Here is a 14,339-nt window from a genome sequence, read left to right on the forward strand (position 1 = left end):
TCGTACTTATGACGGTGGGAAAATAAAAAAGCAGTGCACAGTAAATGAGCCGCATGCGTACAAGCGGGAAGGTGGGAAGGTGGGAAGGCGGGGAGGTGCTACAATGTGCCACTCCATATCTTGGATGGACGGCTCCAGTTCACGACTTGGGATAAGGTATCTTACGAGGGTCGAGTTGAGGCTCACCAGACCGTGACAGGTGGTAGCTAGGAAGTTGATGGAAAGTAACACCTACTTGTAGGTACCTGGCTATTATTGCCTCAGGTATGGGAAGAGATAGTGGCCTCAATCCTTTGAATGAGTGAGTCCTCTGCAGCAAATTACAACCAAAAAAGGGGGTGCATCATGACCACTGGCGACGAATGTGCGGGGCATTATCGTAGTGGACAAGGATAAACCATGTAGGAGGCTCTTGACAAGGAAAGCCAGGAGCGACGAGGAGGAGGAGGAGGAGGAGAAAGAGTCTGGAGCGAGAACCTGGAGAAATGATCCCCTTCGACCCCTAATGGGCACTATTAATTAATATTGTTAATATAATATCATCCACATTGCCCCGTTGCGGTCGCCTCGTGTGCACGGCAATCAGCATCGCCTACAAAATCCCCAACAAAATACGCGGCGTCATCTTGGCCGACAATAAGATTTGCCCTTTCTCCGCGCCTTAGCCGTTGAAGCTTGCGAAAAGCTTAGGTACAAGTTGTCTATTCATTGGCCCCCAGAAATGAGACAGCCGCACAGGCACAGGCTACTAGGCTAACTCTTTGGGCTGCATTCACTGACTGCTCACTGCTCGTCACGGGCGCTCAATACGAGAAATGGAGGCTAAGTCTCCTGCACGCTCGGCTGGGCGAGAAGAGGCGATTCGGTAGTCGAAAAGACAGACTTTGGAGGCTTGAGGCTGGAACTCTGCAGACCGTGTGTGCTCTTCTCAGTTCATGGCCGGCCCAGAATATTGTTAGAGACATGGCTCGTTTGTGTTCTGTCGTTGTTCGCTACGAAGGAAAAGGAACCCTTCATTCTTTTGCTCGCGGTGGGCTGCGTAGGACAGTCCACGTTCCTCTGAGCCTCAATTGCTGCTATGGGCACAAGAAGCGACTACTCCAAGGTACCTCACCAGGACCAGGTTGACAGCCTCTCAACCACGCCGTCCACGGAGAACTACAAACCCAGCGGCACGGCATCTGTCGACGCACATGAGGCCGTTGCCGTTGCCGTCGTCGGCCACCGCCACAGCAGCAGCAAATGGTCACAGCTGAGGAATGACTACTGGTTCGACGAGGTTGCCAGCTTAATCCTCGGGATCGTCGCTATTGGGGCGATCTGCGCCGTCCTCGCGACCTACGATGGACAACCTGCGCCTCGCCTGCCGCATGGCATCACGGTGGGCTCTTTTCCCAGCCCAGCACACATATACCATTTTTTTGGTCGGAGGCTGATCTGTCTGCATTAGCTGAACGCCATCGTGTCTTTTCTCGCGACCATCGCCAAAGCGTGCTTGCTTGTCCCTCTGGCGTCGGTGATCGGTCAAGGGAAGTGGCTGTGGTTCCTCAACAGTCACAAGCTCGGAGATATACAAACATTGGATGCGGCCAGCCGTGGCCCCATGGGCGCCGTACAAATGCTCACGACTCGACGGGGAGGGTGAGTATTTGATTATCAGAACCTCGCATGAGTCTACTCTCATGATGTTTGGTTGATCTAGCTTCCTCGCTTCCATATCAGCCGCGGCGGTGTTGCTCTCCGTCGGATTCGATGCGTTCGTCCAGCAACTGATCACCTACCCTTTGCGACAAACCTCGCAGCAATCCGACCTCGCCCGGATACGGACCATGGTAAATCGTGAGTGTCCCTGACTAGACTTCATGAAGTCGCAGTTTTAGCATGCTGCTTACCACTTCCTTTCTAGAGTCGACCTCGTCCATCAACTTTCTGGATCTCCCCTTCTGGTCCGCCGTCCAAAGCGGGATTTATGACGGCCAGTCGAGCCCGCGTTCGGTCCCCTCATGTCCCCAAGGGAGCTGTGAGTGGCCCGTCTACCACTCGCTCGCGTTCTGCAGCAAATGTGTCAACATGACGGACCATGTCACCATGACCACGGAACCGGGATCCCTGGTGCCCTTGAACGCCAGTCGCATCATTGAGCAGTATGTGCCGTACATCTCGGCCTATACACTGGCAACCGATGGCAATCAATCAGTCGTCGTGCTGCGTAACCAATCGGTCCAATTCCCAAACGGCGTGCCGGGCCAGGTCATCTTTTCGGTCGATGTCGACGGGCCCGCCATCTACAATGAGAACGGCACGGCGGAGATCCCGAACTCATGCGGCCTAGACATGAATTACACCACTGGCCTGGTCTGGCCGCTCAACATCCCCGACCCGGCGCAGCTGGACTTGTTCGAGCTCGGACCGAACACCTGGCTGGGTGGCACCTACGCCGGCATCAAGAACCCCCTGCTGGCCCTTGGCAGCATCAGCATGTATTGGAACACCGACGGCACACAAGTTGAGTTGAAGTCCGCCTCCGAATGTGCATTAACCCTTTGTGTGAACGAGTATCAAGTGAGTGCACCCGACCACGCTTAGGATCTGTAGAGTATCGTCTCGGACGACCCTAATAAAAGGTTAGACCAAAGTCAACGGCACGACAGTCACGTCCTCGATCCTGTCGACCACGTATGGTGAAGTCCAAGCCCACTCAGGCCTCGGGTACGCCACCTGGTCCGCCGAGGTCAACGGAACCACCTACTTTCTCGGCGACGGCATCAACTTCGCCCCCAACGACCCCAACGGCGCCGGACAGGACGGCGAGCAGCTCACGGGCATCATCCAAACGATGCTCGACGTCACCGTCGGGAACAAGTACTACATGGGTCACCTCGACTGCACGGTCGACCAGGACAACGCGACCAACAGGACGGTCGTGACCGAGTGCTACGCAGAAGACGAGTTCGACGGCACGGTATACTCGTCGACCGAGATGCAGATTATCGACACCACCCCTCGCGGCGTCGAGGCTATGCTTGAAAACATCGCCGCCGCCACGACCGACCTGTTCCAGCGCTACGGCAACGTCGACGTCACGGGCTCTGCGGTGGGGGCGGAGAACTTTGTCCAGACCCGGTGGTGGTGGATTTCGCTACCCGCAGCCGTGGTGGTGATGGCGATGGTCTCGCTGGCGGCCACGATGTACTCGACCAAGCGGCGCGGGATTGGGATCTGGAAGACGGCTCTGTTGCCGATGGTGTTCAGGGGGCCCTTTGTGGAAGATGGTATGCGAGGAGGAGGAGTTGGTGGTGGCGAAGGGAAGATCGCAGGGGGACACGATCTTGGTGGGGATGGGGAACGCCTCAGCACAATGAAGAGCGCTGCTGAGGTGGTCAATGTGGAATTGGTGAGGGAAGGAGACGTGGGATTGCGGTTGAGGCCCCGGAGTGGGATTTGAAAGAAAAGCATATTGAGGCAGCTTCTGCGGGTTGAAATACTGTTGGAGAGAACCTGAATAGTGTATGTTCTCATTCATAAGTCCTCTCTCCCCAAAGATGTAGCAGAGCATTACTGCACACTACGCTGTCGGCTTAGTCCATCCCTCGATTCCTTGACCGTGACCTTGCAGCCAACAGGCGAGAGATCACACACCCACCTGTCACGCAGGTCCCTGCAGAATGACATCCTCGCGACGGGTAGAGGTAAGCTGTTGTGCTGCGGGAAGTTCTTTCAATCGGTTGATTGCTCGAATACTTCGACACGAGATCGCTCTTCTCGGAAGAACTGCCTGTTTATTACATATGTACATGCATCAATGATGTGCAGCTTGAGAAATGCTGCACAGTGAGCAACCACAGATCTATATATACGCATAGTAGTAGTCTCGGAAAGAAGTGCCTGTCTCTTTTTGGGCAGTTCGCATGGAACTGTACCACAGACGTGCTGCATGAGACCTTGCCAACATATAGCCCGAAAGACCAGTTCCTCTCTTCCCGTTGGTCAGCCTGGTCAGCCTAGTCAGCCGTCGATGGCATGTCGAGCGTGCGGCTGAAGCGAGCACAACAAATAGTGGTCCCACGAAGCACGCGACACCTTTTTTACGAGCTTCAGCGTAAGAAACCATCCTAACAGAACCAATCACGTCCCGAGGACCATAGTGTGACGACGCGTTCTCTGAGGAAGAGAGGAGGGAGGAGGAGAAGTAGGAGGAAAGTGGTACATGTATCATTGCATGGCATGGAATTGAATGCATGGATGTCAGCCTCAGCTCTCCCTCGTATTCAACCAGCCAGCCACGCTCACACCCCCATGCCCGCGCCTGCACCTGCTCCTGCACCAGCAGCTCCAAGCGTGTGACCAGCCAGCCTAGCCAGAGGGAGAAGGATCCATGCTGCTGGACGCCTTCCACAGAATCAGGTCTGAACAGCCAGCGATATAAAGCGAGCTGCCCTGTCGCGTGCTCTTCTGCGTCCCCCAACAAAAAGCAACAGAAAGAGTCACAGCAGAAGTTTCTCTACAGCAGTCACTTTGCTTCCACTATTTACCAATCAATCCAAAAGTCTGTCGTCAGAACAAAATGGTAAACCAAACCCCCTGGTCCCCTTTCCCCCATCCGCCCCATTGATGTGCCAGTGCAGAGGCATTCTTTCATACACAAACACACACACATTTACATGTACACATACTAACTCATTCGTGTTGCCCGTGTCCCACAGCCTCACGACTCCCCAATCCTGTACCTCATCCGTCACGGCGAGAAGCCTCCCAAGGAGGCCGACGGCGACGACAGCCCCGGTCTTTCGGCCCAAGGCATCACGCGCGCCCAGGGGCTCGTACAGGTCTTTGGTCACGACAGCCCGTACAATATTGGATACATTATTGCGCAGAAACCCAAGTCCGGTATGTATAGCATGGTGACAGTACCTCAGTCCGGCGTCGCCGAACATGGCAGGTCCAGAGATTCGATGATCATGATGAAGATGATAATAGTCGCGGAAAATTAACCCTTGAGTGGCTCGACAGATGGCAGACAAACCCGCCCGTACTTGACGGTGTCGCCCCTCGCTCAGTCTCTCCAGCAATACAACGTCCCCTTCAACTACACCATCGAAAGGGACCACGTCGGCAAGGTCGCCGACGCCGTGCACGATTACATCAAGGGCAAAGGCGACTATATCGGCAAGGGGAATGTCCTGATCTGCTGGGAACATGAGACGTTGGAGAAGGTTGCGGCGGCCATCGGCGTGCAGGACGTGCCGGACTACCCGGGTAAAAGGTAAGTCTTCGACAGTCCTCTTCAGTTCTCTGCGAGTTCCTAGAAAGGGATCAGGTTTTCTGACAGATGTGAAACTCTAGATTCGACATCATCTGGACGATAAAGGCCCCGTATGACAAGATTGACAGCATCACGTCGGAGGATGTGCCAGGGCTGGACAATCACTCGGCAACTCCGTCCTGAGCGGGCCAATATAGCTCCCGTTGCTGCTTTCTATGGGCGTGGTGAGAGTGGGGAGCTGTTTGAGGTAGTTGGTGCGTATGCAGGAAAAGCCATTCATTTGAAGACTGTGCAAACATAATTTTGAGTTTTCCGCACACGGCTGGGAAGAAAGGGGCATCAATCCTCGCTGTCGGCCAAGTCACGTGAACTACGGCCCTGTCGCAGGGGATATAGCTTCAAAGTAAACAGAATTAGCAAAAAGGTCAAATGTAACCACTCACAAATACATCTGGTTGTGTCGAACGTTGCATCCAGAACTCAACTACGCTCCCGTGGCCGCGTTCAAAGGCGAAGTCGAGGGCGGTAAGCCCCTACGGATCGGAAGGAGCCTCGAGGTCGAATCCGCAACGGTCCAATGTCTTTGGCACGTCAACGCATCGGTTCCTCGCTGCCCACAACAACAGCTTTTGGCCAGAAGGGAGAGTTTGCATAAGTCTACCCCCTCTTCAACCAGCATTGACACCGTTGATATTGGCTCCGTGTCCGTCTGCTGTGAGGGAGCCGAGTCTGGAACATTATTCAGACCTTCGCAGCTCTATGTCCGGTGCCTGAAACGCAAATAACAAGTAGGATGAATATAGCCACGTTCTCGTTCGCATTTCGACATTGCGCCGTGGTTGAGATGGTGAATAGTGAAAGTGGTGGTGGTGGTGGTGGTGGTTGGCAGCTGGGACGAAGCTTAAGAACACCAAGTCCCATCACGTGAGATCACATGCAGTCACGTGGCTTGCTTACAGAGGTTGAGCCTGCATCTCATCCCCCGCTGGAGATGCCAACACATACTAGCGACGCCATGATTTCTCCAACCGTAGCTCTATGGCCTCTGACTGAACACACTGACTGGAAATTCTCCCGTCGGACTGACATGGCCCGACGGCGCCGAATGCCCGCCACGACGACAGCGGAGGAATGCCCGAAGAGGAAATGTCGCGGCGGTCACGCCCCAGGAAGGAAATGGCCGACTGCAGTGGGGTTGAGGAATGTTATACCTGGTGAGCGACTCTGTACCACTCTCTGTGCACCCGGATGTGTTGAGTGTGCTTGACACTGTAAACTCCCCAGTATATATCTCTGGGAACCTGGGTCGCCCGTGTCTCTCACACTGGGGAAAGCCACGTTTCGAATCGCTCAGGCAGTTCGCCTCTACCTCATCGCTCTGTCCCACCCCGCATTGGCATTTTCCTGAGTGGAAACGCAGAGTCGTGCTGCTCGCGATGCCGACCTCTAACGGTCATGGTGACATGACCGCAGCCATCACGAATGGCACCTCCAGTCCAAGCAAAGACTCCTCGGGGCTGCAGACCACGAAGTCCAACATTGGCGTCTTCACCAACCCGAAACATGACCTTTGGGTTGCTGAAGCGTCGCCAACCCTTGCAGAAGTCCAGGATGGAAAAGACCTAAGAGAAGGAGAAGTCTACATCGGCATCAAAAGCACAGGGATATGCGGCTCAGACGTACACTTTTGGCACGCCGGGTGTATAGGCCCTATGATCGTCACGGACGACCATATCCTCGGTCACGAATCTGCCGGCATCATATTATCCGTCCACCCCAGTGTCACAAATTTGAAACCAGGTGATCGAGTGGCCATTGAGCCGAATATCCCGTGCTTCAAATGCGAGCCATGCTTGACTGGCCGATACAATGGATGCGAAAATGTCGAGTTTCTCTCCACGCCACCCGTGGACGGCCTGCTGAGGAGATACGTCAAACACCCTGCCGTGTGGTGTCACAAGATTGGGAATATGAGTTACGAGAACGGCAGTCTTCTAGAGCCACTTTCCGTGGCTCTGGCAGGGATGGATCGTGCCGGCATTAGGCTTGGGGATCCTGTGCTGGTGTGTGGCGCTGGACCGATTGGCTTGGTGACACTGCTGTGCTGCGCTGCAGCCGGTGCATGTCCCCTCTTGATCACTGATATCGACGAGGGACGGCTAAAATTCGCCAAATCCCTGGTACCACGAGTCACCACGTTCCAGGTCCCCAGGGGAGTCTCTGCAGAGGAATGCGCCGAGCAGATTGTGTCCGCAATGGGCGGCATCCGGCCCCGCGTCGCGATGGAATGCACGGGTGTCGAATCAAGTGTCAACTCGGCAATCTGGTCGGTCAAGTTCGGCGGCAAAGTGTTCGTGATCGGCGTCGGCAAGAACGAGATGACGATCCCCTTCATGAGGCTGTCCACGCAAGAGATCGACCTTCAGTACCAGTACCGGTACAGCAATACGTGGCCGAAAGCGATCAGGCTGGTGGAGAGCGGGGTGATTTCGCTGGAGAAATTGGTGACACATCGGTTCAACATGAGCGACGCGGTTGCTGCTTTCCAGACGGCGAGCGACCCGAAGAGCGGAGCCATCAAGGTCCAGATCAAGAACGACGACAGTTTATGATTGAAGGAGGCAGGTTAGCGAGGAGGACAACTTAGGGGCCACAAAGGGGGCATAGGATGGGCTATGGCATATAGACCGCATTGAAACACTGGTAGATGGCCCGGAAGCTGCGAGAGAGCACACGTTTCTCTGCAATAAACCATATCGCAAGAGCCTTCTTTGTTTCTTTTCTTATTCTCCCTGGGCAGAATTGTCCTCCTCTATCTATATGCGAAGCTTAGTGCCTGCTCCAAACCCTTTATCCCTTCCCTCACTCTCACCTCCTTTCCTACGGTTGCATAATGCCCTTGACTTCCTCGCCCTTGAGCCAGCTGGCCACGGCACGAGCCTGCTGCTCGTACCAACTATTCATGGTCTCCTCCTCGACGTAGCCCATGTGGGGGCTCAGCAGGACGCGGCTCCGGCCCTGGGTGCCCCAGTAGTCGCTGCGGCGCCAGGGCGTGTTGTCCGTGGGGAGGGGTTCGGTTTCGAAGACGTCGAGGGCCACGCCGCGGATCTGGCCGGCCTCGAGGGCCGCGACCAGGGCGGGCTCGTCGACCAGCGGTCCGCGCGACGTGTTGACCAGGAACGCCGACTTTTTCATGGCGGCCAGCTCGTCGGCGCCCACGATGCCGCGGCTGCGGTCCGACAGCACGTAGTGCACGCTGAGCACGTCGGCCTTTTCAAACAGCTCGCGCTTCGACGCGGCCACCTGGAACGTCCCCTTGGGCAGGCCCCGTGACTCGGCGGCCTCGTCGGCCTTCTCCTGCGTCAGCGAGCTCGACCACGCCACCACCTTCATGCCGAAGCCCAGCACGCCGGTCACGCCGCACTGCGTGCCCAGCTTGCCCAGGCCCAGCAGGCCGAGCGTCTTGCCCGCCAGCCCGACGGCCAGGTGGGTCTGCCAGCCCCCGGGAACCGACTTGATCAGCGCGTCGCCGTGCACGAGGTCCTTGGCGAACCCCAGGATCAGGGCCCAGGTGATCTCGTTGGTGGCGTCGTAGCCCTTGACGGCGTTGGGCTTGGGCGCGGTGCCGACGACCGTGATGCCCCGCTCCTTGCAGGCCGCCAGGTCGATGGCCGCGTTCTTCATGGCCGTGGTCAGCAGCAGCTTCAGGTTCGGGAGCTGCTCGAGCACCGAGCGCGGGAACAGCGTGCGCTCGCGCATGCTCGAGATGATCGTGTACGGCTTCAGCCGCTCCACGAGCTGCGCGTGCTCGGCCGGGATCCGCGCATTGAGCGTGCTGGGGAACGAGTCGATCTGCACCTGGCCCGGTGCCGACGACAGCAGCGACTGGAAGTGCGGCAGGGCGATCGAGGCGTAGTCATCCAGGATGGCCAGTTTGAGTGGAGTTGACGAAGAAGAAGACATGGTCGATGATACCGATGCTCGCTGGGGTGGGTTTATTATACCGGGGACCGACCGTGTCGTCGCCGTTGTAGTACTCGGGCGTGCTTGCGCAACAAGGATGTTGGTCGTCGCGTTCAATCTGTGGACTGCTGCTCTGCCTGTGAAACTCATATATAGCTCTCGTTCGTCTAGGGAAAGATTATAACAAACCCCACATATATGTATGTATATATGTATGATAGTGCAAGTAATAGAGCCCCCAAGAAATTGAACCACGATGCGGCTACCATATATTTAATATTAATAACGCGATCCCCATGGCGCAACGTTTGTGGTTCTCGAGAAGACCCCCGTCGGCGATTCTCCGCTGAGGAGAAGAGGAAGAGAGCACACGCCTCAGGCGCAAATGCCGATGTCGCTCGCTCGCTGGCTCGCTCGCTCACGGAACAGAAGAAACTTTGGGGAAACAAAACCGACAGGCTCTTCCTGCCCTCATCCAGAGAGCCTTGCGCTGATTACAAATGCCCCGTCCGTGAGGGATTGCGTGGTGTTGAACAGGTCGGGGAGGGGAATATCAAGTCAGTCAGAACAGAGAAAGGCCTCGCTCTCTACATAATCTATTTTGGAGGGCTTGTGTGCATGTGTATGTATGCGTGTGCGTGAGACTGATATGGATTGAGCTCGTCTTGCCTTGTTTGTCACTCACTGGTCAAGCGACCCGAGCAATGCTAGACTCCAGCTGGACGAAGGGTCTCGATATCACATGCGTCCTTCATATGTACATCCTCCATACAGTACATACATACATACATACATCCACCGATCCATCCAGATAGTTAGTCCAAGCATCAAACAGATCCCGCCTCGCCGTCACCTCTTGCCCACGTAGGTCAATGCCGCCACCACCAACGCATCCACCCCGACATTCAAAGTCGGCTGCAGCACCGGCGCGAAGAAGGGGCTGTGGTTGACGGGGATCTTGTGTTCCGCGCCCTTCTTGACCATCTCCTCGTACATGCCCGCGTCGTGGCCGCCGAAGAACCAGAAGCAGTACGGCCTCCCGACGCTGGACCCCAGGATGCCAAAGTCCTCGCTCCCCAGCACGTTCTTGAGGTTCGGGTCGTGGTTCTTCTCGCCAAAGTACGCGGTGAAGGACTTGTTGATCTCGCCGGCGACCTCGGCGTCGTTGATGGTCAGCGGGAACGACGAGGTCGGCTCGATCAGGGGCTCCTTGGGGCAGTCCCCTGCGAGACACTCGGCCTTGATGATCCTCTTGACCGAGGCGAGCACCTTTTCGCGCCACTCGACGCTCACGCTGCGGATGTTGATCTTCAACACGGCCTCGTCGGAGATGACATTTTCCGTGCTGCCCGCCTGCAATGCGCCCACGGTGACCACGGCAGTCTCATCGGGAGGTACTTCCCGCGAGCGGATCGTCTGTAAGCGTACCACGACATGTGAGGCGATGACAACAGGGTCGATTGTGCGATGGGGCATGCTGCCGTGCCCGCCACTGCCGTAGATGGTCACTTTGAAACTGTCCGCCGCCGACATGACCGGTCCCGCCCGCGTGGCTGTCTTTCCCGCCTGGAGAGGAAACACGTGTTGGCCCAGCACAACGTCAGGGATGGGGCAGGCGTGTTTGTCGGCCGAGTAGAGTCCATCGTCCACCATGGCCTGGGCGCCGCACCCTCTCTCTTCGGCGGGCTGGAAGAGGAAGACGATGGTGCCCGACCACGTCGACCGGGCGGCGACCAGTGTTTCCGCGGCGGCCAGGAGCGAGGTGATGTGGAAATCGTGCCCGCAGGCGTGCATGACGGGCTTGACGAGTCCGTCCGTGTCGCGCATGGTTTTCGTGCTGGCGTAGGCGAGACCTGTCTTCTCCTGCACCGGGAGGGCGTCGATGTCGGCCCGGAGAAGGATCGTCTTGCCCGGTCCATTCTCCAGGATGGCGATCTGGCCGTGTCCGCCGATCCCGGTGCGTATGTCCAAGTCGTCGGAGAGTTTCTTCAGATGCTCTGTGATCAACGAGGCTGTTTCTTTCTCCTGTGTGGAGAGTTCCCCGTTGGCATGGCAGTGCTTGTAAAGCTCCTCATACGGGGTGAGATCAGGACGGTATTTCTCAATGATGGAACTAAAGGAGGATTGTGCAGTAGTTGATTCACCCATGATCGGTCCGGCTGAGAATTCGCAAGCAGCTATAAAACAAACCAGCTGAATATGTCGTGACTCGCAATGAGAATATAACGTCCCCAGCTTCAAAGGATGCTCGCTTCATGTGGTGTCATGGCATCAGTTCTCCGCACTATCGACGATCAAGGAGAAGTCCGCCGTCCACTCACCAAGCCACTCTTGGTATCCAATTGGCGAGCCTCCCCTTTATATAGAAGACGGCAATTGTATATGGTGCCGTCAATTGTATAACATGGTTCTCTCTCCACCTCCCCTCAAGCTCCTCATATAATATATATCGGCGTATCACCGTCCCTCGTATCTGGCCGTCGCATTCATGCGGCCCCCTCTTCAGCCTCAATCGCTCGTATAGTTTTGGTCCTTACTCTCTGAGTGGTGCGAACACTCTTCACGACCCGACTTTTGACGCTGGATGCCTTCTCCCGCAAGCTCGATGATCGGCTGACGGGCGCAGTCGGGATCTTTTTTGGGCTCGTCTTCGCAATCAAAGCGGTCGAAGACGACGTCGACACAACTCGTCTTTGCTGCTTGGCTGCCTTGCTCTTGGCGCTCGCCACAAGAGTCCTGAGTTTCGAGGGACGTCTGGCGAGGCCTCCCACGATGGTGGCACTGGTCTTTCGCGTGACAGCTTTCTTGATGAGCTTCATCTTTCGCACCTTGACCGGGCTGCTGGATTGTGAGCGACCCGAGACCTTGCGTTTTGGTGCAACCGCCACCTTGGTCTTCTTGGTTATTCGGCTGGTGCTCTCTTCGATAACCTCCGCGATCTTTCGTTTTGCGCCTGCCAGTTTCCTGTGGCCCTTGTTGGGCTCCTTTTCGGGGCTTTTGGGTTTGCGCTCGTCCTTGGTTCTGGGTCCCAACACTCCACGGCACTTCTGGGACCCGCAGCGACATTCTTGAACGTTCTTCTGTGAATAAGGATCGAAGTTATAGTCATAGGTCAGTTCTTCCCCGGTCATAATTCCTCGGTCGCCTGCAAAGAGTGCCATTCGGGGCTTGCCGTTGACTGTCCACTTTTCCATCTTGCAATTGGGTTCGCAAGAATGGTTGACGAATCGTGCAATGGATCCTCGAGTAGCATCAATGATCATGTTCTGATCAAAGAGCATCAAATAATAGCACTGCTCGGTGTCAGTGTCGGTGCTGAGCGTCCATCCAGTGTTCCTCTTACCTCGTTATGCTTATACATCGTCTTCATGCGGCGCTCACATTCCTCCTGGGTGATGATCTCTCCCGTGTACTCCACGATGATCTGATTAGGTTCAAACGTGCGGTTGCTTCGCACGCCATATCCCCGGTCTTCCGTCTTGATCACCTCCACGCCAATATTGTATTTGCCGCCCTTTTTAACTCGTTGCTGGAGACTGTCAAATGCACGGTTCCCACACTCTTCCGCCTTCAAATTACAGTTTTGGCGGTCACATTCATAGTACATGTATCGGTTCATGCAATTCTGGTCGCAACCCGTCTCAGGCGTGCACAGACAGGCGGAATCCTCATACTTCGACACCCGCCATGCTTGTGCCGCGTCGCCGACAAAGACGTTTTTGTTGACTTTTCTCCACTCGTCAGGCTTCGGCTGACCGGCAGGAACAGGGGAAAAGATGTCGAAAGGCAGCTTGAAGTCTCGACCATGGTCCAACAGACGCTCGCCGGCAAACATTGGCAGAGGCAAGACAGAGTTTTCCTTGACAGGTTCGGGAGGAGCCAGGCTCTTGCGCCTGCTTTTGCTTCCGGAAGGACGCATATCCAATTCCCGCGGCTGACCAGCGTAGAGCCCGAATGACAGCCATTTCTTTTCGCGCCGCCGTCGAGCGGGCACTGTCGGTTGGGCAAGCTCCTCCCTAGGAGCGTCACCCTCGCTGACGCGTCTCTTCTTCAGAACAGGTTCTGGGGCAGCCAGCTCTGTCCCTCCCAAGCTTTTTGATCGTGTTCCGTTGCGCGAATCGGACGCCCTATCCTTCCTCTTTCCAAGCACGCTGTTAGCAATAGTCGACATAACCTCTCCCGCCTTCTCCAGGACAGGCATTCTGGACGATCTTCTGGTAGCCAGTTTCTGTGCGACTTTACGGCGTTTTTCCCATATTTTGTTGTTCTCGGCCATTTTCGCCTTCCTCGCGGCCGCATTCTCTGCTCGGAGCCGCTGGTCCTCTTCATCGTCGTCTTCCAGAGTCCCCACTGTCAATTCCCTAGACCGGCCCGCTGCGCCGTTCTTCTCTCCCAGTATATCATCTTTGCCCTGCTTGGTGAACACCTCGCTCACGTTCCACGGCAAGTCCAATGCGGCAATGCCTTCCTTGACCAGTGTCGACTGACTCGCGTTCTCCAAGTTGACCAAGGTTTCGCCGCTCACGGTCCTTCCTTTGGCGTCCTCATCTTCCGCATCCTCCAGAAGCCCATTGTGACTTCGTGTCTTCATCAGTCGAGGACTGACGCGTCGGGCCCGACCTTTCGGGACCTGTTTCATGGTCGCAAGTGGGACATCTTGAAGGGACAGGTCAAGGGAACTCTCGGAGGGCGTAGGGAGCTGTCGTTGTGATTGTCTGCTGACCCTCGGCGTAATGACCATGGCGTCTGGGTCATTGTCTGAAGACGTAGAGCTTACGGCACGAGCGAGCGGTGGGCGAGACTCTGAGGGCCCGCGAGCTTCAGGCTTTACGTTCTCAATCCGTGAGCGGTAGAAGCTGAGGAGGGTCTGACGAAGCTGCATCGTGTAATCACGGGCTGAGCCCGGCGTCGAAGCGTAACAGGGTTGACGCGTCAACCACGTTCAAGCGAGCGGTGTATAGGGCTGTAGGAAGGCACAGTCTTGTGAGAAAAAAGGACATGGACTGAGAGACGCGTGCACAGAGTGAGTTGTGAGAGGGGTGCAACAAACAAGAGGCTGGATGCGAGATTGGGAAACCATATCAGTTCGGCCTAGTCGCCCAGGGGAAGACGC

At 56.0% G+C, this 14,339-nt stretch overlaps 5 protein-coding genes across 5 annotated transcripts; 2 read left to right on the forward strand and 3 right to left on the reverse strand.

Moving 5' to 3' along the window:
* Positions 1-1,078: 1,078 nt before the first annotated feature.
* On the forward strand, positions 1,079-5,446 carry AYL99_09304 (hypothetical protein; the record flags this gene model as incomplete). Its single annotated transcript, XM_018840811.1, has 8 exons — positions 1,079-1,381; positions 1,451-1,641; positions 1,703-1,839; positions 1,907-2,562; positions 2,630-3,394; positions 4,704-4,887; positions 5,011-5,263; positions 5,344-5,446. 8 exons carry the CDS (start codon positions 1,079-1,081, stop codon positions 5,444-5,446), a joined length of 2,592 nt encoding a protein of 863 aa, XP_018689492.1.
* A 1,253-nt stretch (positions 5,447-6,699) lies between these two features.
* Positions 6,700-7,875, forward strand: AYL99_09305 (L-arabinitol 4-dehydrogenase; the record flags this gene model as incomplete). Its single annotated transcript, XM_018840812.1, has 1 exon — positions 6,700-7,875. One exon carries the CDS (start codon positions 6,700-6,702, stop codon positions 7,873-7,875), a length of 1,176 nt encoding a protein of 391 aa, XP_018689493.1.
* Positions 7,876-8,143: 268 nt separating this feature from the next.
* On the reverse strand, positions 8,144-9,226 carry AYL99_09306 (hypothetical protein; the record flags this gene model as incomplete). The annotated part of the gene is made up of 1 exon (XM_018840813.1): positions 8,144-9,226. One exon carries the CDS (start codon positions 9,224-9,226, stop codon positions 8,144-8,146), a length of 1,083 nt encoding a protein of 360 aa, XP_018689494.1.
* Positions 9,227-10,075: 849 nt separating this feature from the next.
* Positions 10,076-11,374, reverse strand: AYL99_09307 (hypothetical protein; the record flags this gene model as incomplete). Its single annotated transcript, XM_018840814.1, has 1 exon — positions 10,076-11,374. The coding sequence occupies one exon, from the start codon at positions 11,372-11,374 to the stop codon at positions 10,076-10,078; it is 1,299 nt and encodes a 432-aa protein (XP_018689495.1).
* A 338-nt stretch (positions 11,375-11,712) lies between these two features.
* On the reverse strand, positions 11,713-14,108 carry AYL99_09308 (hypothetical protein; the record flags this gene model as incomplete). The annotated part of the gene is made up of 2 exons (XM_018840815.1): positions 11,713-12,519; positions 12,570-14,108. 2 exons carry the CDS (start codon positions 14,106-14,108, stop codon positions 11,713-11,715), a joined length of 2,346 nt encoding a protein of 781 aa, XP_018689496.1.
* Between the last annotated feature and the right edge of the window lie 231 nt (positions 14,109-14,339).

Source organism: Fonsecaea erecta (assembly GCF_001651985.1).
Source record: "Fonsecaea erecta strain CBS 125763 chromosome Unknown Scaff9, whole genome shotgun sequence".
In the NCBI taxonomy this organism is placed as follows: domain Eukaryota; kingdom Fungi; phylum Ascomycota; class Eurotiomycetes; order Chaetothyriales; family Herpotrichiellaceae; genus Fonsecaea; species Fonsecaea erecta.